The 25,169-nt window shown below is 33.4% G+C and overlaps 1 protein-coding gene across 10 annotated transcripts in view; it reads right to left on the reverse strand.

The window, feature by feature from the left end:
* AP3B1 (adaptor related protein complex 3 subunit beta 1) overlaps positions 1 to 25,169 on the reverse strand; it is a 321,148-nt gene that overhangs the window by 229,794 nt on the left and 66,185 nt on the right. For 9 of the 10 annotated variants that reach the window (XM_064596275.1, XM_064596274.1, XM_045896979.3 and 6 more), the window contains exons 6-7: positions 22,584 to 22,650; positions 13,636 to 13,818 (exon numbers count right to left, since the gene is read on the reverse strand). In XM_064596275.1, coding sequence (XP_064452345.1) covers positions 13,636 to 13,818; positions 22,584 to 22,650 — 250 coding nt within the window. The remainder of the gene's footprint in view (positions 1 to 13,635; positions 13,819 to 22,583; positions 22,651 to 25,169) is intronic. The other variant, XM_054512544.2, reaches the window with a different exon arrangement.

Here is a 25,169-nt window from a genome sequence, read left to right on the forward strand (position 1 = left end):
TACATAAGGCAAAATCTGCTTATATGAAAACTGATGAAGGTATCAAATATTGCTGAAAAACATCTTCTTCTGCAACATGTGACCAAAAACACTGGAGTCAGTAAAAATAAACAACAACTCAGGTGAAGTAATCCCTAATGTTAGGAAAGATCTTTCACAAATATCTTACTGGATCCTTAACCCCATGAGGTAAGCAAAGCCGGTACTCACTGCCTTTTTCACAAGATGAAAGAACTGAGGTACACAAGCTTATCTGAATTTATCAATAATCTCACAGACAGGGCGCCTGGGTGGCTCAGTTGGTTAAGCGACTGCCTTCGGCTCAGGTCATGATCCCAGGGTTCTGGGATCGAGCCCCGCATCTGGTTCCCTGCTCAGCAGGAAGCCTGCTTCTCCCTCTCCCACTCCCCCTGCTTGTGTTCCCTCTCTTGCTGTGTCTCTCTCTGTTAAATAAATAAAATCTTAAAAAAAAAAAAATCTCACAGACAAAGTGGTGGGGCCAGGATTTTACCTCTAAATTGTTAATTCTTCATCTGGTCCTCTTTCTTATTAACTTGGCATTTATAGTAGTCAAGAAAAAGACAATGAATCTACCCAATTGCCTTCTAAATTCAGTGATAGCTTGGAGGGCACTAGCACAATCTTAAGATTCGTACGAGGACAAAAGAAATCTCTGTAGTCTGCTGTAGACACAGACTATTACCTAATGCTTAAAAGCTATGCAGAGGAATACATCATGACAGTCTCATGCGATCCGAGATACCTGTATTAGTACAGTAACAAAATACCATAGACTGGGAGGCTTAAACAATAAACATTTAATTCTCAGTTTTAGAGGCTATCAAGTCCAAGATCAAGGTGTCAGCAGATTGGGTTCCTGTTAAGAACTTACTGCCTGGCAGATGGCTGCCTTCTCATTGTCCTCAGATGGCAGAGAAAGTAAGAGGAAGAAGCTCTCTGGTACCTCTTCTTGTAAGGATATTATTCCCATGGTGAGGCCCAACCCTCAAGACTTCATTTAAACCTAATTACTTCCAGGGTGCCCAGCTATCTCAGTCAGTAGAGCATGCGACTCTTGTTCAGCCTTAGAAGTTTGAGCCCCATGTTGAGTGTAGATATTACTTAAAATAAAATCTTAAAAAACTGAAAAATAATAAACCTAATAACTTCCCAATTCCCCACCTCCAAATACCATCACCCTGGGGGCTAGGACTTCAACATACGAATTTTGGGGAACACAAACATTCAGTTCATAGATACCACAGCAATATACTGGTGGTACATCTCTCTGACATTGGGTTAGATGTGCTAAGAAGACCAGAGTGGGAAGGTGATGAGCAATATCGTAATCGCTTAAATTAACTATTAAGTATGGATATAGCATACCTTATCAGAGAAATATATCCACTAGAAAAAAAAGTCATGTTGAATAAAATTTTATATTTAATATTTTTCTCAAAGGAAAAAAAGAAGTTTTCCCTCTCCCCCAAAATCATGTCTATACAAAACAAATCAGGATATGTATACTGGTTTGAGACTTTTTTTCCTTTCATGAGGTAAATGCTATGCTCTTCACTTTACATGTTTTATATCACAGCCCAGTGACCACTATGCCACACAGGTAGAAGTGTGGGTTTGAGGACCATTGAACACTGAATCTCCCCCAATACATCACAATTATGAAAACACCTGTGCCCAGTAACTTTCTGTTGAGCCACTATGAAAATTCAGTGTTCAATAGCCCACAGCACTTTTCATTTTTTATGACTGTATGTTCAGCTCCAATATGTAAGAAACAAGCTTTGAGTACAGCAGTTTCCAAACTTTGTTACTAAGAAATCTAGATCTATGTAAGGCATTCATTTTTTTCTGAAATAAAATATACTCATGACACATGCTGAACTTAAGTCTAAGGGTTCTAAGACATGAGAAAGAAGGGTCCTAATTATTGGAAAACTAATTCCTATCTAATGATGAGGAATAAATAAGAATTGCTTTTTGTTATGAGAATGTATTTTAGAGTGGTTCTCATTCAATCATAAGTTATGAAATAAAATTAAAATCAACCTAAGTAGAACAATCGTGATTCTTATGTATTCATTCTCTATCTTAACCCCTGAAATAAAGAAAATATATTAGAAAAGGTAAATGTCTGGTGAACTGAAATTAATGAATGTATTCTCCTATAGGACATTTTAAAAAAAGAATAAGGTTAGAGCAGAGGTCTTAAAATATTTGTGGACATTTCAAGGATGAGGGAACAAATCAGGAAAGGGTTTTTTTAATCTTATGGAGTACCTAAAATTTATATTTTAGGAAACAAATTACATTTTATGGGGGAAAAAATCTATACTCTGGGTAAACCAAGGGTAGGAAATTAGGGTTCCAAGAAACAACAATTTAAAAACTTTAAAAGGCAAAAGTCTAGGTTATGAAAAACTCTTTAAATAAAACAAAATTTTATAAAGGGAGCACTTATTCTTGATTAATTCCAAAATATGCATATGTCTAAATTAAATGATATCCTTTAAGTCACTTCTAAAAGTTATATAAGTTGTCCTAAAAATAATACATGGATAACCAGTTGAATACGAAGCTAAGAATTAGAACTGATTGTTCAGAGAGTGGGAACTGGAGATAAGAAGGAGCAGAGCATATACTTACTATACAATGCAGCAATTCCACTCCTATACCAATAAAAACATTATGTCCACACAACGACTTGTGGCAATGTAGACCAAAGAAGGTTAGAGCTCCATGAGTGTACAGCCAAGGTCAGAGTTCAAGCATAAGCAAGTGCAGTCTGTGACTGTCAGAGACAAAGAGATAATTTGTGTGCATGTGTGTTACAGAAACTCTATGTTAAAGAAATGAGAAGGAAGGGGGCGCCTGGGTGGCTCAGTCCTTAAGCGTTGCCTTCGGCTCAGGTCATGATCCCAGGGTCCTGGGATCGAGCCCCGCATTGGGCTCCCTGCTCCACAGGAAGCCTGCTTCTCCCTCTCCCACTCCCCGTTTGTGTTCCCTCTCTAGCTGTGTTTCTCTCTGTCAAATAAATAAATAAATAAAGCTTTAAAAAAAAAAATGAGGGACGCCTGGGTGGCTCAGTCGGTTAAGCGTCTGCCTTCGGCTCAGGTCATGATCCCAGGGTCCTGGGATCGAGTCCCGCATCGGGCTCCCTGCTCCACGGGGAGCCTGCTTCTCCCTCTGCCTCTGTCTCTCTCTCTGTCTCTCATGAATAAATAAATAAAATCTTTAAAAAAAAAAAAATGAGAAAAAAGAAAAAGCGTAATTTATATTTACCCACATATATACCATTCCTTTCATTCTTTATTCCATTCTACAGTTACGAATTACCATCTATTACCATTTCTCTTCAACCTAAACAATTTCTTCAAGTCTTTCTTGTAATACAATTTCCCTATGTAGGAATTTTTCAATTTTGTTCTTCTGAAAATGTCTTCATTCCACCTTTATTTTTGAAAACTGGATTTGTTCAACATGGAATTCTTTGTCGACAGTTTTTCCTGTCAATAATTTTAAGATGATATTTCACTGTTTTCTAGATGCCATTGTTTCTGATCAGCAGTTAAGTCATATCTTTATTTTTCTGTATATAATGCATTGTTTATCTCTGTCTGCTTTCAATGTTTTTTCTCTTTTGATTTCAGAAGTTTAACTATGATATGTTTAAGTGTGACTTTTTACTTATTTTGCGGGAGAATCTGGTAAGTTTCCTGGGTCAGTGTGCTTGGATTTTTCCTCTTCAACTAAATCTGACATTTTTTTCAGCCTTTATTTCTTCAGGTATTATTTCTGCTCCATTCACTCTTTCCTCTCCTTTTGGGAATTCAGTTACAGGTATTTCATTCTCTTTGGTATTATTTCACATGGCTCTGAGACTCTTACCTTGTTTTTCTGTTTGGTTTTCAGACTGCATAATTTCTACTGATTTACCTTAAGAATTCTTGACTCTTTTACTGCCTCTTCTGGGCTGTTAAGCCCGTCTAGTATATTTTTCATTTAATCATTGTATTTTTCAGCCCTGGATTTTCCATTTGGCTCCTTCTTATGGTGTCTTTTCCCTGTTAAGACTGCTCATCTATTCATTCAACACAACTATATTGCTTTTAGTAGTCTGGCCATATATTTAATAGCTGCTTTACTTATCTGTAAGTGCCTTTTCTTGATTATACTGAGGTAACTTTCTATTGACTGCTTTTTCTCTTGAGCAGCAGTTATTTTTTTGTTTCTCATGTCCACTGATTGTTTTAAAATTGTATTCTGGATATGATCAACCACACACCATCAAAGTCTTCCTTACATTGCATTTCTCTGTGAAGTGTATTGGCATTTGTACAGCAGATATTTTACTGGTCTCCAACTGCAAACTCTGTCTACCCTAATGTGGCCAGCAAGTGAAATCTCCATTTAGTTCTTTTATCTTGCAGGTGCTGCTTTTTCGCTAGACCTACTAGAGTCTTCCCCATACATCCACACTTTATTGTTCAGCCAAGGATTTGGATCTATTTACTATGCATCTCCAGGGGGTTCACCCTTCTATGGCTCCCACCCCCTTCTGGAATTTCCCCCCAATATTTAGGTATTCTGTTAGTCTTGAAGTCTGTTCTCTGACAGCTAAGTAAGTAAAACTGTATTTTTTTCCATTACTGTATGAGTCTGGGGAGTGACTTCAGACAAAAACCTGCAAACTCAAAAACTTCACACCTTGAAATTTCAGCCTTGTATATGTAGAATTCTCTCTGGTTTTTTCCTACTTTTGACTGTCTTACAGTGACTTTAGATAGCTGGTTTTTGCTGGAACGCTAAGTCCACTGAAGTACTACATCTCAATTGCAAGTCAAAGGTCTCAGATGAATGCTGGTATAGGGCATTTAGGAAAATTCTAGAAAAGTGCTCAAGCATTCTAAAACAAACAAACAAAAACAAAACCTTCAATAACTGCTGAGGATAAATTTACTATCCCACAAATTACTCCTTTTCCCAAATGCTAAACCAAAAAAGAATATGACATAAAATACATACAATTCAAACTGAAACTGAGAGGAAGAAACAAACTGTCTTTCAGTGTGGTTGTACAAAACTAAGAAGTCACACTGTATCAGAACAAATGTCTGTACCTGAGTGTCCCAAGTATTTACAATATGAAAAGAGCACAATAACTGTGCAAAATATTCACAGCACACATTAAAAAATGCAAAAGACAAATCGTTCTGGGAAAAAATATTCCCTATATATCAAAAGTAAATTCTCCAAGAAGTTATTAAGAATATGAACTCAAGAAAACACAAGTTCAAAGATGAGATGATAAAATTATATAATAAAGGAAATGTAAGATTGAAACCTGAGTGAATAAAAGCCAAATAACTATCATTACGAAATTAAGTAAAAACTGTTAAAGAAACATTAGAGGGATGCCTGGGTGGCTCAGTTGGTTAAGTGTCTGCCTTCGGCTCAGGTCATGACCCCAGGGTCCTGGGTTCAAGTCCCACATCCACCTCCTCGCTCAGCAGAGAGCCCGCTTCTCCCTCTGCCCGCTTCTCCCTCTGCCTACTACTTCCCCTGCTTGTGCACACGCTCTCTCTCTGACAAATAAATAAAATCTTAAAAAAAAAAAAAAAAAAAGATTAGATCAATGAAAATCAAATTACTGATAAAAAGATTTGAGATAATACAAATGCAAATAAAAAGACAAACATTAAAGCAGTTTTTTTAAAAGATGAAAGTAGAGAAAGATTGTAAAATAACGTATTTCTGAAGCATATAAATGACAAATGGAGCAAGAAAAAAAACTTGGAAGATCAAAGAAAAGAATTCAAAAAAATTCTACAAAATAAAGAAGTGAATATGTAAATCATATAGAATGATTCACTCTGAGATGCAACCTTACTAATCTCTACAGATTAAAAAAAAAAAGCAAAACAGATTTCTGGGGGTACAAACAAAAATATCAAGTTACCTGCAAAGGAGAAAAATCTGTGGCTACAGGGAGAACTTTCTGCAGAAGAAAAAAAAAGGTGTGACCCAAGACTATTGTATCCAACCAAGATGTCAAGTATAAAAGTCACACGACATTACAAATACATAAGACCTAAGAAAATACTAATTCCCTAAAGAGATGAAAATGTTACTACACAGAAATAATATTTGCAGTCATAATTAAATGAAAAATACACATTTATTAAAAAATAAAACAATATTGCAAAGATGGAATAATGAAAGTATGAGACAATATAGAAGAATGCCATATCTTCCATTTCTATAATAGGAAGTCAATATAAAATGTCTAAAATTCATAAATCAAGAAAGAGCAAAACATACATATTACTAAAAAACATGCATATTACTTAGAAATGGAGAAAGTTAAATACACACACACATAAAAGAATTTGAGGTAACTAATTTGGGCATGGGGAAGTGTGGAATAGGAAAATGTTGTTTCTTATAAGCCATATAAGTATTATTAACTTTTTTTTAACCATGTATATGTTTACTTGGATAAAACTGAAAATATTTTTTTAAAGAGTTTATTTATTTGAGAGCGAGCGAGAGAGAGCAGGCACAAGAAGGGGGGAGGGGAAGGGGGAGGGAGAAGCAGGCCCCTTGCTGAGCAGGGAGCAGGATGGAAGACTCGATCCCAGGACCCCAGGATCATGACCTGAGCCAAAGACAGATGTTTAACCGACTGAGCCACCCAGGTGCCCCCAAATTTAAAATATTTTTTAAAAATCCAAGCAAAAGTAAATTATGAACAAGAAAAATAAGGACTCTTTAAGATAAATGTTTCATAACTAATAGAAGGAAGGGAGACCCCATTTCAATATCTGTACATAGTCCATAGTTTCCCAATAAATTGCATATTGAACCTTCATCTATAGGCGCCTGAAAAAAGTGCACAAAAACTGTGGTATTCGTATTGGAAAGCATGGATTCTACCATAACTCCTCACTACTATTATTTAAAAATTTCACACAATGAGATTCAAAAATAGTTCCTTAGTAAGATACAAAATTTATCTTACAAAGAAAATTAACCTGTAAAGAAAATTAAAATTCAATAAAAAATAATCTCTAACATGTAGGTCCTGTAAGACAGGACATGATGCACTTTCCCCCTACCTTTGTATTTTCAGAAAATTGCTAATCAAGAACTATGCATACGAATTTTGTGTTCTGATGAGTTATTTTATAGCTGTCCCTGAAAAACTTACAGAAATTTATCTCAAAATACTTTAAACAAATTACTTGGAACTTTCTTACATCTAAGGTTTTATAACTGAAGTACAGATATATTGAGAAAAATAAAAGTAAATTTATCACTCCAAATTTCAAAATGGAATGCATACCGCCACTAAAATTGTATTACCTGGATTCATAAGTAAAACGTAACTCTGAGTACATAAAGTCTTAAGTTCTAGATAATGAAAGTAAAAAATTTTGATAATTCTTGCAAAACTGTCATTTCCTAGAGGAAGTTTAACTTCTAAAAAGCTAGATTCATAAAATTAAAAACCTTTCTGTCAGGCCCCAGTGTGCCCAAGCTTTCTTTCAGTTTATAATTAACACCACTAAAGGGTTTTGGGTTTTTTAATACTCTTAAAATTTACTTGTTTTTTTTTATAACATTTATTTTTTTAAATCCATTATTTCTACCAAAGAAACTTTAGCCTTAAGAGATTTACATTTATGCTTCAAGTATTCTCCCATAATCAGCTTGAATGACACAAAGAAAATAAGTAATTTTATATCCTTGAAAATTATACAAACTTGACCTAGAATAAAAAAAAAAAAACCTACATGGACTGCAAAGAATAAGGTAAATTTGAGAAAATAAAAATGCAAATATGCATTTTAGCAGTCTCTTGAATTTATTAACCTAAAAGGTTTAATTTCCATTTTCCTGCATCAGCTTTATTTATAAAATGTCGTGCCCTATAAATACGCTGTTATTTTCTATAGTCAAGCACCCTCTTAACAAATCTTCTCATTAATATGTAAATTTAAAGTCAATCGGTCTTCTTCCTGACAGCCCCATGAATTCCTAGTGCACTGTATAATCGGCTTTGACTTGGCATCCACTATTTATCATCAAAGATGTCAGTTAGAAAAATTATGTAAAATGCACTGCAATTGATATGACTGCAATCTACTCTGTCAACACTTAATTGTTCCTCAAATCATACATTTACATATAAACAGCCTAAATACTGATCTATAATGATGCAAATAAACTAAATTAAAAATCTCTTCTGCCCTGAAGAAGCTTGTTTGTATATGATGTGTTCATTTGAGAACTTATTGACAAAAGCATGTTACATCAGCTCATCTCAAAAAGTATTTCTACTAATTTTCAATTCCTCAAAAAAACAATTTTGTTACCTTTCAAGCATAAAAACATAAACAAATGTTTTAAAAATTCAATGAGAAACATGATTTTTCTCTTTGAAAAGCAAATTTAATTATAGTTGTTACCTAATTGCAATGTCCAAGCACTATGGTTTGGGGAGGTTTCAAATATGGCTTCAACTGGAATGCAATAAGCAAACGCAGAGTAACATATTAAAGTAGCAAAAAGGGGCGCCTGGGTGGCTCAGTCGTTAAGCGTCTGCCTTCGGCTCAGGTCATGATCCCGGAGTCCTGGGATCGAGCCTCACGTCGGGCCCTGCTCGGCGGGAGGCCTGCTTCTCCCTCTCCCACTCCCCCTGCTTGTGTTCCTGCTCTCGCTCTCTCTCTGTCAAATAAATAAATAAAATCTTTAAAAAAAAAAAAAAAAGAAAATGAAAAGACATGCCACAGAATGGGAGAAAATACTATGAATTCATGTATCTGACAAATCAATCATATAAAGAAGCAATTCTATTTTTAAAATGGACAAATGTGGGAGTGTCTGAGTGGCTCAGTCGTTAAGCGTCTGCCTTCAGCTCAGGTCATGATCCCGGGGTCCTGGGATCGAGCCCCGCATCGGGCTCCCTGCTCAGCGGGAAGCCTGCTTCTCCCTCTCCCACCCCCTCTGCTTGTGTTCCCTCTCTCACTGTGATTCTCTCTGTCAAATAAATAAAATCTTTTTTAAAAATAAATAAATAAATAAAGTAAGCAAAAAGATATTTTAATTTAAAAGTCATGAGGTTAAAAAAAAAAAAGGTCATGAGGTAATACAAAATAAAGGAAAGACTGTTGACCTAGAGATCAGATAACTCTGTTCATATTTCTGGATCCACATTTTATAAGGAATATTATCCTACGTGAGTTGTTAAAATCTATGTAAGTCAGTTTTGTTATCTATAAAATGGGTGTAATAATCGCTACTGTCCTATCTCAAAATACTACCAAAGTATAGCAAAATAACAAACTGCTAAACTTAAAGTATCTCGATATTATTTTTCACATATTATCTTAGTACATGAGAAAGAAATCCCTTGATTTTAATGAATTTGGTATGTACAGGCATTTTTTTTTTACTTTAAATAACTTTTTAATCAACATATTATTTTAGTGAGACTGTTTTCTCAGTTGTAAAATCTTTCACTTCAAGATAAATGGCCCTTTATATATCATAAAATGGTGTTCATACAGCATGTATACAAGTGACTTCTGCCTGTATGTAAAAGGGGATGAGATGCTAGAATGAACACCTTTACACTCTACTAATTTTGTGGAAAAAAAAATACATTCAAGACCTGATGGTAAATAGATAAAATAGGATTGTAACAAGTAAGCACTGACTATGCTAGAATACTGTTCCACTTTGTCTTTCTATCCTGTAGTATTCTTAGCAGTTCTTTACTACATGGTATGCTTTCTACAAACACGAAAAGTGAAAAATGAAAGCAGACAGGAATGCAGAATACTTCTAAGTTTCTTCCAGCTTGCCAACTTTTTTTTTTAAGATTTTATTTATTCATTTGAGATAGAGAGTGAGAGAGAGAGAGCATGAGCAGGAGTGGGAGGGGGTGTCAGAAGGAGAAGCAGGCTCCCCACTGAGCAGGGAGCCTGACACATGGGGCTCGATCCCAGGACCCTGGGGTTATGACCTGAGCTGAAGGCAGACACAACCGACTGAGCCACCCAGGCATCCCCTTTAATTAAAATTAAAATTTTTAATTTTTAAAATTAAAATTACCACGTGTAGTCCTAAAAAATTGGATGCAACTTAAAACTCTAGGCCAAAAAGCCTCCAAGATTACAAGTGGCTGGACTGCACACGGAAAAGCTGCTCAGTGAAACAGAATTCTAACAAGCCATACAGAAAGTCTGAGATGGGTTAACTCATAGAGTAAGCATGGACATGATCTAAATGATGATAATCCATCTGAACCTTAATTTTATAAATTGTATTTGTACCAAAAGTCTAATAACATGTTGGACAATCTCTAACTTCTAAAACTGCAATAAAGGATGACCCTTCCAAATCTTTCCTGCTGGTATAGAACAGAATACATATGTATACAAAAAGACAAAAGCCTGTTATCTAATTTATTAAATAAATAAATAAAGTGAAATGTGTTATCCAAAGTAAAATTTACAACCACTAGAACAAATGAAATTAAACAGTTGCCAGTAAATACCCCTAAGGGGTCAACCAAGAGGTTATTATAAGAAGGAAGATTTATCGGGCACCTGGGTGGCTCAGTTGGTTAAGCGACTGCCTTCGGCTCAGGTCATGATCCTAGAGTCCCTGGATCGAGTCCCACATCGGGCTCCCTGCTCTGCAGGGAGTCTGCTTCTCCCTCTGACCCTCTCATGCTCTATCTCATTCTCTGTCTCAAATAAATAAATAAAATCTTTAAAAAAAAAAAAAAAAAAAAGAAGGAAGATTTATCTTTTATTTCACTGTGTACCTGAATTCCTTCTTTAATTAAAAAAATAAAAAAAAATAGTGGGACGCTTGGGTGGCTCAGTCGGTTAGGTGGCTGCCTTCAGCCCGGGTCAAGATCCCAGGATCCTGGGATCAAGTCCCACATCGGGCTCCTTCCTCAGCAGGGAGCCTGCTTCTCCCTCTCTCTCCCTCTGCTTGTGTTCTGTCAAATAAATAAAATCTTTAAAAAAAAAAAAAGTAGTTATAGTTACAGTTAGCTACACCCTTACAAATCTTCTATTTTACTGAGGTTTTCTTCTTTTCTTTTCTTTCTTTACGCCAAGGAATCTTTCTCAAAGAAAATCATATTCATAGCTGTATATGAAAGGCAGACAAAGATGAAGGCTGCTCTGTTTGGAACAGAGGCAAGAACCCAGAGAGGGGCAGAGTCTAGAGCACCACTGCCCCCTGTGGTTGTTCCTGTGGCAGTGTTACAGCATCTGGAGGCCTGACGTGCACATTTGAAAACTAATGAATTAGTCTATCAACCACATAATCTAGAATAATGCCAAGGTCAAGTGCAAATAAGTGGCAAAGTTAAGAAATTACTGAGGCCAGTTTCAGTATACCCAGGACAAGGACCAGCCTTCATCTCATGTTTGTAATAATTAATGTCTAAAGAATCCACATGTGAAAACACATGGAATACATACATATAGCCCCAACTTTTTAAATTACCTGTCAAAAGAGTAAATATATATGGTAGTGCAAAATTTAACCTCTGTGATTTGCAAATAGCTTTCAACATGAATTTTATCTAAAATAAGATGGAATAAAATTCAAGGAACAGAAACACAAATAAATAGACAAACTACAAACACAGAGATTTTAAAGTCTGTTACATATTTTTAGGAGATATGGCAAGGAAAGATGTATTTTAACTCCAATTTCTACATAATTAACAAAGCAAAGGATTATGTGCACAGAGATACTGAAAATGATTTGATAGTGAAAGGAAAGTAAAATTTAAAATCTTATTAAATAGTGACAGTGGTTAGATAAGGCAAAATTACTTTATAACCTTCCAACAGGAAAAAAAATATTTATCTGAACAGCACTCTGGAAAAGAACTGGCTGAAATCAAACAACTTATTACTAGCAACAAAAATCTCTTGTCAAAGTTATCACTTACATCAAAGGGCCAAGACATTTGCACCATGGGCATGTTGTTGCTTAATCCAGCAAAAGTGCCATCAAGAGTTTACTTTGTTCAGTGACAAATAAAATTAACTTTATTAAAAAAAAGCAATCATCAATTTAAGTGTCCTATATGCCATGATTTTTATATATTAATAATTCAAAACTATTTCAATTTTAAATAACCGAAATACTTTCTTAATATTAAAATTAAGATGGAGTCAGTATTACAGATAGTCTTATGGATAAAGATATATTTTTAAAACGTTAAAATACTTTTTAATCCTAACAATACTAAGTCACTGTAAAAAGCATCAATGAATATTTTAAACATTTAAACGCCTTAACATCTGAGAGCTTAAGGTCATCTAAAATACATGTCATGAACATTCCTCGATTTTATATACATTTTCCTCTCATTTTATTTCTAATTAACGAAAGTGAAATGAACTGAGCACTCAAATGTACTGAGCAACAAAACTGTATGTACATATATGTTTGTGTAAAACCATTATGATATAATTGGGGTATTTCTGGTCTTTTACTTTTTAGGCAGTTGATTTTAAAAATCTGTAATACTACTTTTTCCTTTTTAATTGAAATATAAGTTGACACACATCACATTAGTTTCAGGTGTACAACATAGTGATTTGACAAACTCTATATATTATGCTGTGCTCACCACAAGTGTAGCTACCATCACCATGCAGTACTTTACAATATCATTGAATATATTCCCTAAACTGTACCTTTCATCTCCATGACTTATTCATTCCATAACTGGAAGCCTATTACCTCCCACTCCACTTCACCCATTTTACCCATCTTTCCACCCCCCTCCACCTGCTTTTTAAAAAGACAGAAAAGAAATATCACAAGATTAGAATGAATGTGCTATTCTTGTAATATTTAATTTCTTTTTTAAAGGAATTTAAAACTTACACTTAAATGTTAAATATATACACACAAAGACCTCTATTGCAAAATATGTAATAAAGTTTCCTCAACTGTCAATTAAGTAAAAAGAAGGTATTAAGTATGCCTCTAATGTTAATATGCACAAAGAAAACAACTTCATTTTAATGTTTATTTAATTATAAACTTTACTAAAATTCTATCAGCTTAAGTGAAAAAAAGGAAAACAAACATTTTAAAATCTAAAACTAGGAAAAGGTAGTTTAAAAGTTCAGCAATATTTATCTACAAAGGCAGGAAATTCTCTTAGGTATAAATTCACATGTGCTAGAATCACATTACCCACTTGTACAAGTGAGTCACTTGAACAGTTGAGACTTAAAGATATGAAAGCAACTAATCTCAAAAAAAAATCCATGATTTGGCAATATCACTGCAAACACTGTACCAGGCTCTGCTCCTAACAAGGCCCTCTTGCCAAGTATCATACTAAAAGTTTGTATACTATGTCATTACGTATATATCAATCAGTGCCAAAATAATGAAAAATTATCCTTGCATTTATTTTTGTTTCCTGCTTTCCAAAAGAACATGAAAAAAAGGAGTCCTCCATAAATATGCAGATCTCTATGTTTTACAACTATACACATTTTTAAAAGCTTATCCATTTTCTTAGTATACTTTATAAATGGAAGACCATTCAACACTTACCTCTTTCCAAGGACTGACAAACTGTGTACGAGCATATCGAGTTAGCATGTGGATTATGACAACCTGTCCCCACTCTTCTACATCAACTAGTAAATTACAGAGCTTGCGGTAATTCTTGTGAATCAGATCTATTCTATCCGGGCATACTTCTTCAAAAGCCATCACAACACTCCCAGCTACCAGCTAGAAAAGGAAGAAATAGTAACTCATTAAAAAACATTTTCCCTGCATCAAAGATTCTACTCAGGCATTGCAGAGATACAATCAGTGTTATGACAATATTTAAAGTATTGAGTTATTTAATTTAAAAAATGACTATTCATGTATAAATAACAAATTTTAAGTGTCACTCCCTTAAAGAATAATTTTGTACCTGTAACATGTCTGAAAAGGTAGTACCTTCCTGAAATATTACAATTAGGAGTATTAGTATTAGAAATTCCAACAATTTTTTGTCAAGTTAAATTTTAATAAATTGTTCATATATGGATTCAACATTTTCATCATATACATTTTTCATTTTTAAAGCTAACCTAAGTTCCAATCTAATGATTCAGTATTTAGTACATAACAACATTCAGAAAAATAATCAAGACAATAACAAAGACCACATCATGTCAGTTTAAAATGAGAAAGACAATGAATTTATTTTAAAGTTTGTGAGGAACTCGTAAGTGTTTCTGGTACAAAACACTTTCAAATCTTCAACATTTTAATCCAGCTGTTAATTTTTACCAATATTTCATTTACAAAGAAAACACACAGGCTAAAATTTTAGTGCGTTATTATAACCTATGTAACAATGTGCGTAAGATGAAATAATGTATTACCAAGAAAAGTCAGCTCTCTCCAAGACCAATTAATGAACCATAAGTGCTGTTTTTGTAATTGTCATACTTGGGCAAAGCAGTGAAATTAAGATATCTTTGGGATAAAGATACAAGCTAAGCAGAATACGTAATATACAAATACTTCTATATATGTACCACTGATATATGTGCAGTTAGCCAACAATATAATACTGTTGAAAAAATAAATTAATATCAGATTCTTTCTAAACACTAGGGATCTTCATTTTAGTGTCTAAAATTTCCCCACTTAAAATAAGCAATTAAATAGAAATGTAACTTACTGAAATGGTACTTTCTGAAAAATACTAGATAACAATGATATTTGTATTTTTAGTGTTTGTCCCTCTACTTGGCTGACATTTAGTTTATTAATATGCAACCAACAATACAATTGAAAGAAAACAGCTCAGAATATAGACTTGCTATTATGCTAAACAAGTTTCTAGTCCTGTGGGGATTTTATGAATTACCAATCAGTATAAACGTGAAGCCGCATTTATTGACTCCAGCCCTGCCCATGTACTGGTGCCTGCTGGTCCCAGCATGAATGCACTTCAATCGAAAAAGCAAAGAATTGATTATTTGTGTGAACTAAATAAAAAATGTATTATATGTATAATTTCCTATTTGCTATTGATATGGAAAGGAAGTTAAGTTTATGTTTTCATCTCCACATTTTGATATCCCCTGCACAAATCACTCTTCGAAAATTATAGTCTGTGATAATCTTATTTCTAAACAGATTTAGTATCATTTAAAAATCTCTTTTAAACAACTAAACTTTATGACATCAAACTATAAGTAACTCCGTATTTGTGAAATCTATCCATAGATGTATTTTATATATATGTCAATCTTACATTAATAGAAGATATACATATCAACTGATACAGGATACTAAAGTACAAAAATAAATAATACCACTTAGAATAAAATAGTCCATGAAACTGAAATAGCAATTCAACGAAGTTTCAATTTAAGAAATGCTATGTAAAATCAAGTATTTTGCCTAAGCCTAGATTTTTTTCAAAGTGTTTAATTAAAAGAAAAATCAGCTACCAAATGTTATTAAATTTATTAAACTGAGAGCTATAGGTACAACATAATTCTAAAGTACTAACCGATAATGGAAAAACATACTTAAGTACAAATAAACTTTAAGGAAACACAAAAATAATTAGAATATAAAGAAAAGTACCTTCACAAAATAAAACTGACCATTTTAGGTATTTCATTGTACGGATTTAACGAACTAACCCTAGGTTAAACAATGCCAGAATTGGTAATTTTGGTCTGTTAAATGTTCAATATTCTATAAAACCTCAAGAATTAAAATAAAATGGTCTACTCAGATTTTAAAACCAAAAATATTGGTTTCCCAAAAACAGACAGTTAATTTCCATCTCACTGTGTCAATAGTAGCTTCTTATATAAGGGGAAAAATAAATCACTCCAACAAAACTAGCAATGAGCTCATCCAATTCAAGTGCAGTTTTCCATTTATGTATTTTTAATATTAAAGCTATAAACATGGTTCATTTATCTTCCCTTGGTTGCCATGTTTTCCTGTGCTGTTGCTATGAACCTCAGCCATTAGCTGTGCTCCAAGGTAAACCACATGAACCATCAACAAAAGTGACACCCCATCTATGGAGTTCATATTTTCTCCAGATTATCTATGCTAGTTGACAAGCTGGTAATGAAAAAAATCACACTAAGCAAATGGTTCCTCTAATAACAATAAATTTTCTATAAAATTATGAAGGGTACAAAACGTTTCCTTGCATCTATTTTGTCATGAATTCTAATTAACGTTGCAAAAATCTGAGAGTGCTGGGTCATCACAAGAAGTGCATCAAGGTTTGATTGATAATATGGTATAAGTTGGCCAATGCTGCCAAGATTTTCTTCTCTTAAATTAATGGCCATCCAACCTGCCCTAATCATACAGCCCAAATGATACTCCCCTTCTTATTTCAATTTTCTTGAGGCATGGAAAATGGGAAAGATCAGTCATTTATCTTCTAATAGCTGGATAATAGATCTATCACAATAAAACATCTGCACAAAATCAGAGGTATGAGGGGTTTTTTTTGCCCACAACAGTGAAGCTTTTACCAACATTAAATCAGTAACTTATAAAATGCTGTCTTACCCCCATAGGTTAGTTATGAATTACCAATATATTCATTAAACATCATTTTGTAGCTAAATTAAGGAGAAACAGTGTCATAAAAAATATATAAACAACTGAGTTTTTCAGTAAGCATTGACCAAATCTGTTTTCTTAAGAAACTCTGTTTTCTATTATAAAGTTAAATGCTATCCATAGGATTTCTTTAAAATTAACCTAAAAGAAACAGGAAATAAATACCACCTTGCTTCTGAGGTGTTGTAAATAAGACTGTCCACTGCTATGCTTAAATTGCTCAACAAATATGGATTTCTACCTTTTAAAGGCAAACCAGAGAAAGCATTATAAATTTTAAAAATGAATTTGTAACTGAACATCAAAAAGGAGTGTTTAGGATATGTTAAATAGAGAATATAGGAGGAGAATGATAAATCTAGGAACATACAATGAAGAAATTATATAAAGAAAAGTTGTTAACAGTTGAATGGGGATAATGGAACATTATTAAAATATTCCCTTTTAATTTTACTGACTATTGTTGTGGGGTATCTTTCAAAATTTATAGGTAACCTTTAGACAACAGTTACCTAAGTAGCTCTAAAATGTTCTTCCAGTTATCTTACCATAACAATATTCCTTAACCTTACATGATGCATTTTTAAAAAAGGACTATTTTATGATAAATATTGGTCATACTCTAGTAAAATGGAAAACGCATTCTCTTTTAATATGTTTATGTTTCCACCTTTCCTTAAAATGAGAATTATAGAACTCACTGTCTTTGAGATCTTAAATGTCAGAAAGTCTTCCTTTAGGCTAAAAGAAGCAACAGAAGGTGTATCTCAAAGTCAAAATGTTAAGTGAAGAAAAGTTTTAAATACATTAAATTTATATTTATCAGCAGCAATAGCAATGTTAACATCATGATAGTGATCCTAAGAAGCTCCTGCTGATAACAAATAAATTCCTTTTCAAAATGTGGAAATAAATTAGACGTGCACGGTTCACTTAATTGGGAAATTTTTAAACAAAAATGATTTGGGATTCTTACTGTTTTCTCTTTTTTTTTAATTTTATTTATTTATTTGAGAGAGACAGAGCGAGCATGAACAGGCAGGATGGGTAGAGGGAGAGAGAGAAGCAGACTCCTCACTCAGCAGGGAGCTGACGTGGATCCCAGCACCTTGAGATCATGACCTGAGCGGAAGGTAGATGATTAACCTACTGAGCCATCCAGCGCCCTGATTCTTACTGTTTTAAATGTCAATACTGACATTAATTTGGGGGAGGAAGGAAATACACCTGTCTTTCTTCAATAAAGAATTACAAGAGACAAAGTACTAATAAAGCTACGATCCATAAATATATGCATAAATATCAGAATATTTTAAACCTTTCTACAACAATTATAATCACACAAAGGAAAAAATTATCACAAAATGTTCTTAAAACATAATTAATTTAAATAATGGGTAGACAAGTTACAGTACCTGGGTAAATCTGAATCTCCCAAACCAAACCCAGAAAAATCAAAGATGAAAACCTATGTCCTTTTTTTTTTTTTTTAATATTTTATTTATTTATTTGACAGAAAGAGACACAGCAAGAGAGGGGACACAAGCAGGGGGAGTGGGAGAGGGAGAAGCAGGCTTCCCTTGGAGCAGGGAGCCCAATGCGGGGCTTGATCCCAGGATCCTGGGATCATGACCTGAGCCGAAGGCAGACACTTAACAACTGAGCCACCCAGGCACCTCGAAAACCTATGTCCTAAGCATAACTAAAACACAGAGAATCTCCAAACTTCAAATTACATGTAAGTAGAAAAGTAAGTCCTAAATCCCAGAGAGTTCTCTTTCAAGCTTGTATCATAAAACTTCACAAAGACCTATGGCAGTCTGGAAAAAAACTGCCCATAACAAAGCAGTTAGGAGTTGGTGGTAAGTAAAACAGGAAACTAAAATCAACAGGAGAAAGAGAAAGAGTACTCTAAGTGTAAAAATACTGCATAAGATTCCCGGTGGGTCCAGTGGACTACAAAGAGGAAATTTCAAGAGGGCTGGAGGTGGAGGAAGGATTCAATGAGACTATTTTGGAAAAGAAAATTTTCAAGATGATAGCAGTTAAAAAGCGAGGTAGAGGAAAAGGAGTCTCTTAGAAACTATAAGGTGACAGAAAAAAGAAATAAGAGGAGGAAATTTAAGATCCTAAAAGACCAAAAAATAAATAAATAAAAATAACTTTAGGACATATACCCCTTCCTATGGATGCTCTCCCTCAATAAAGCCAACTGATAGAAAAGCATACTTGGCTATTCTGACAGAAAGGATGTTCTTACACTAAGAATTTTGCAAACTACCTCAAACTCAAACCACTAGCTCTGTCCAAAGAAATGTAAAGATGTAAGTAACCTACACATATTGAAAACAGAAAGTGAAAATCAAAACAATTCAAATGATGAAAAGTACCCCCCCAAAAAATGATGAAGCAAAAGAAAACTGTCTAAAACAACAATCCAAATTGAAGTAAGCAGCCTCAAAGAAGCATCTGAGAATCAGAAAAATGAATGAATCAGAAATTCATAAAAGACAACAGAAATAAGCAAAAGACATCAGGAAGAAATGAAACAGAAGTTGACTTAAACCAAGAAAGAAAGTGAGAGGGGAAGAAAATAATCAGACATGATTAAATTGCAAGGTGTCCTTGCAAGAAAACAGTTGAATGAAAATTTAGTAAGGGGAAATTTAAGAAAAGTAGAAAAAGAACCAGTAAACAGAAATGAGGTAAAAAAAAAAAAAAAGGTAAAAAGGTTTAGAGAGACAGTGGTTGAAATGTAAGATAGGCAAAGAAGATTCAACCTACATAAATTGAAGTCCCTGAAGAAATAAAAGTAATAACTGAACAGAATTAATGTTTAAAACCATAATCTTTAAAAGAAAAAACACTTTGCCAGAAATAATGTAAGTTCTGAATCTACATTTTGAAAAGGTTCACTGAGTACCAGAAAAAAATTGACACACATGAAGTGACCCTGAGACACCATTTAAAACTATTACATTTCAAAGATAAAGAGAAAATCATCAGGGTCAGTATCTTACTTAATGCAGACACATTACAGGTACTTCCTTTAGACTGAAACAGACAAGTATGCTCACCATCTCCACCACTACTAGTACACAAGTATATAATTACACAAGAGAAATTAATTAGTCATAAGAATTGGAAAAGAAGAAGTAAAATCACTCTATTGGCAGATGAGATATTTTCTAGAATAAACTATGGAGAATGAATGATATAACTAAATCAAAAATAAAAGAACTTGGTAAAGAAGCAAGATATAAAATTACCATACAGAAAATCAAGAGCTTTTTTATATACCAATAATAACAAGCTTAATAAAGCAATTTCAATTTACAGTAACATCAAAGAAGTCAGACTACATATTAATACAACTCTAAACCAATATTTAATTCAATTAGCAATCCCCACCTCAACACTCCCCACAAAGGTACATGCTAACAATTCTGAAACACTTGCTCTTCATCTTGGGACTGAACAAGTAAGTAAATATACTGAGGATAATGACAGCCACATTTTTTAATGCTGGAGAAAGAAGCTGAAAAGGTGGGAGGCTAGAAGGAACCCTGCACTACTGTATTGGAATTAGAGGCATCAGTATAAACTACTGCCATTTAACACAGAAAAATAGATATAGATGTCTTTTGAGTTAAAAAATATATAAACATGTAACACTTTAGGAAAAAGGAGTGCCTCATTAGTGATAGACCATCAAAGCTCCCATAAGATCTACCTGCAAACACCGAATATGATGTACACCATTTGGGAAGCAAAGTGTTAAAAATGATAGTAAACGCCTAATTTTTATCACCAAAAAAATTAGTAATTACTAATTACTATCACCAAATTAATTCCACAATCATGCAACAAATACTAAATACCTACTATGAACAAGTACTAAATGTTTTCTACTGTATTTTGGAAATAAATGGTCAGAAATTAATAACCAATGGTTGCAAATTTACAAAGAAATTATCCTTTACATTCCTTTTTCAGGCATTTCTTTTTTTTTTTTTTTTAAGATTTTTTTATTTATTTGCGAGAGAGAGAATGAGAGACAGAGCGCATGAGAGGGAGGAGGGTCAGAGGGAGAAGCAGACTCTCCACTGAGCAGGGAGCCTGATGTGGGACTCGATCCCGGGACTCCAGGATCATGACCTGAGCCGAAGGCAGTTGCTTAACCGACTGAGCCACCCAGGCGCCCCAGGCATTTATTTCTTATTGGGAATATGTATTAACCCCTTTTATGGTGTCAGGCACTATGATCAGGGTTATATATACAATAGCTCTTTCAAAACAAATAAAACTTTATATTTGGAAACTGAAACTTATAAAGGCTTAATATATAGCTACCAAGAGGCAAAAGTTTAGACACAAACCCAATTCTGTCTTATTATGAAGACTGCAATTTTCACCTGTGACATATCTTTTTTTAGGAAGACATGCACACATTATAAATGGAGATTTCATTCCTGGGCCATACAACAAATTTCCTTTAGTCTATAATGTAACAGAAATCCTGGTAAACTATGTTAAAGTAAAGGATCTGTTTCTTACAGATCTTACTATGTCCTCCACAGTCCTTGGCAAATGTCTTGCATGTCACAGAAACCAAATGTTTTTGTATTATTACTAAAATCAAGTTAACCATAATACCAATAATACTGATTCCACATCTGGGTCCTAGAAGCAGATAACAAGTATGCCAGATAGAAGACAGAAAAGAAATCAAATTTCTTTTCTGTCTTCATTTATTGGGCAAATCTATATTTACTTACCTCCTATATTACATCAAGCACTATAGAAGAAATACAATGAAGATTTCTGCTACATTACAGACTAAATTTGCTGGATGGCTTAGGAATGAAATCCCCAACCATAATTTCATGTATAATATAATATTTTCAAAATATTTAGCGGGAAAAAAAAAGTATAGTGAAAAACTCATTAAAGGAAGTAAAATGTTCAAAAGACAGTATTCATTTAATGTAAATAGAAAGGAGGAAAGAGGAACAAAAAGATATGAGACAGAAAAACAAGTAAATAGCAGCTATAAATTCAACTATATCAATAACATTAAATGTAAATGGATTAAACCATCTATAATCAAAAGGCACATATTGTCACAGTGCATTAATAAACAATATCCAACTATATGCTGTCTACAGGAGATACACACTGGATTCAAAACTACCAACAGGTTGAGAGTAAAAGCAAAGAAAAAGATATATCATGTAAATAGCAACCATAAGAAGGCAAAATAGCTGTACTTAGGTCAGACAAAATAGGCAGATCCCATGGGTCATCACTACTCCTAGACCTCATTATCACTATACAAAAAGAATGGGAGTGGGGAAGGGAGAAGGAGGAGTTAAGTACATTCACAAAAGATGACTCATTAGCCAGTAAGATCACTCTTACCAGCAATAAAACAGTCCTATAAATAAAAAAAAGTTTTAGAATATTTTTAAAAAAACACATTTATAATACTCTTCTAATTTTTTAATATCTCTTTAATACTTACTAATACTTTAAAACAACTATTTGTTCCCAGGTGATTCAGCCTTTAAAAATCCTAATAAATCACTGCTTAAAATAAAAACTTTTGCACTCAAAGCAGTCAAAAATTTAGCCACAGATTAAAGAAAGGATTTCCCCCCATTTGTTCTTCTGATTCCAGATGAAGAAACATGTAGTAAGCTAAAATTCTAAATACAAACATTTCTCTTTATAAACATATTTTTATTCTTCAAGGATTTTAATGAACTCCACTAATATTTATACCACTTCAAAATCAGTAAAAATAATTATACCACATATACAATGGCAAAACGATACCATGTAAATAAAACACAATTTTACTTTGACATAAAAAGGTTATCACTTACTGTGCTTTTATCTTTTAGAAGTTTTTCAATTACTTCAATTAACATTTCCTTCTGCTCTGGATCAAGGCTAAAACATAAAAAGAAAAGAACATACATTAATTTTTTTCCCTTTAATTCAAATTTTAAATGAAGCTAATAATTTCAAGAATATTAAGAGAATTTTTTAGGAGGGAGAGAGAGCAAGAATTATGTAAAGATAGAAAGAAACAAAACAAATCTGAAATAAAATGGGACTTTTTCTTCTCCCAAATATGTCCTAATCTTTCTCTTTAAAGTTGCTCATATTAATTAAACCCAGACATTCATACCGTTAAGAAAGTATTTAAATATCAACTTCACTTCTAAAAAGTAGTTGGAAAATCTTAAAAAAGTAATTACAAGTAGACAAATGATGAATTCCTTTTTTAACTGAGGGGAAAAAAGTAACAGAACAGCAACGATTTTTGATTATGGATACATAATGGTCAAAAACAAATACAGAATTCTTAAATAGGAATTTTCTATCATTTCAGTTCAGTAATAGAGACATGCATTACAAAACCTGCCATCTAAAAACAAAAAATTATAAGCAAAGGCTTACATATATACAGAATTAAGAAATGCGTCCTATTAGCAGCTCTAAGCACTGAAATACTGATAACAATATAATTTCTTCCTAACATGGAATTCAACTGCTGTCCATTTACTGTGAAGCTAAAGAATAGTTATACAAAGATAAATAAGACAGTCTAGTAAAGAAAGTCCCAAACATAATCACTCCATATAACAGAAACGTGTATAAGGGATAACAGGCATTAAAAGAGCACCAATGCAGAAGGAAGGATTATGGAGGGTTTCTTACAAGAAGTGACATCACAGATTAATCTTAACAATATGGCTTTAACTGAAAAAAGGAGAAAATTTTCTAGGTCAAGACTAAACAGATGGTCGTAAGTTAAAAACATTTTATGTAGAGGACTAACAGGCAGTACTGAGCTATTGGACGGTAAATTCCAGGCAAGGAGAATAAGGGTTGGGGGTGGAGAGGTAAAATGGGGCCCAGTGATGGACTTTTAATCTGTCACAGTAAGCTTGGATCCTATTCTGCAAGTATATAAGTAAGAAAAGATAGTGAGAAGTATGATATAACTTTGTCTGACAGAAAATGAATTTTTACTTTTTACACATTTATGTAAGTTTATTACTAACCACTATAATTATTTGAACAAACTTTGTAATTCTTTCAAATTCTAGCTCCAGTCTTCCTTCTCCAAGCAGTCTTTCCTAACTAATCTTACTTTGTTACATCTTTACATTATGAAGCCATATATGACAATCTCTGAGTCATATCCTATCAAAGTCATGGTTAGTATGCCTTTCTATATACATATATATCATATGCTAATATCTTATTTAATTATAGATTGCCTTTAATTAATTGTCATTGGTTTGATTCTTTTTCCTAAATAGTGATAATACATCCTCTACCATTTTCATACATCTTACACATATAACCCAACACCAAAACACAAAATGATCTTGATAAAAGCTTGCGGAATCAATGCTAACAGAAAATAATACCAAATTACTATAGATAATAACTCTTTTATTTAGGCAATATGTTTTCCACAAGGATCAAGGCATTGTATGATATTTTAATAAATATCATATAAATACAGTATGGTGCTGCATTTCAAAATCAGCATTTTAAAATTCAATAAAATAGCTCTATAAAAGAATCAGACAAGGAAGGGAACATCAGGGCCAAAGATGGAAGAAAGGAGAACAAAGTGAGTTGACAGACACAGAGATACAAATCTAGTGATCCAAAGGGGCACCTGCACCCCAATGTTTATAGCAGCAATGTCCACAATAGCCAAACTATGGAAAGAGCCCAGATGTCCACTGATAGATGAATGGATAAAGAAGATGTGGGATACACACATACACACACACACACACATACACACAATGGAATACTACACTCAGCCATCAAAAAAATGAAATCTTGCCATTTGTAATGACGTGGATGGAACTACAGGGTATTATGCTAAGCAAAGTAAGTCAATCGGAGAAAGAGAATTATCATATGATTTTACTCATATGTGGTATTTAAGAAACAAAACAGAGGATCACAGGGGAAGAGAGGGAAAAATAAAACAAGATGAAACCAGAGAGGGAGACAAACCATGAGAGACTCTTAATCATAGGAAACAAACTCAGGGTTGCTGGAGGGGGGTGGGTGGAGGGATGGGGTACCTGGGTGATGGACATTAAGGAGGACACATGATGTAATCATGAACACTGGGTATTATGTAAGACTGATGAATCACTGACCTCTACATCTGAAACTAGTAATACATTATATGTTAAGTAATTGAATTTAAATAATAAATAAAATAAATTTAAAAAAGAAATTAAAAATGTTTAAAAAATTTTAAAAAAAGAACAAAGTGAATCGAGAGGATAATACACCTAAGATTCTACCCTACAATAAACAGAAAAAAGTCTTAATTTTCTAAAAATATACATGTATATGTACATGAGAGATATACTATATAAATGAGAATTCAAATTCCATTCATTTTTAAGTTATAAAATCTATAA

The sequence above is a fragment of the Mirounga angustirostris genome, unplaced genomic scaffold (assembly GCF_029215605.1).
Source record: "Mirounga angustirostris isolate CCGP_5_RB_7025 unplaced genomic scaffold, mMirAng1.0.hap1 SCAF_7, whole genome shotgun sequence".
Lineage (NCBI taxonomy): Eukaryota > Metazoa > Chordata > Mammalia > Carnivora > Phocidae > Mirounga > Mirounga angustirostris.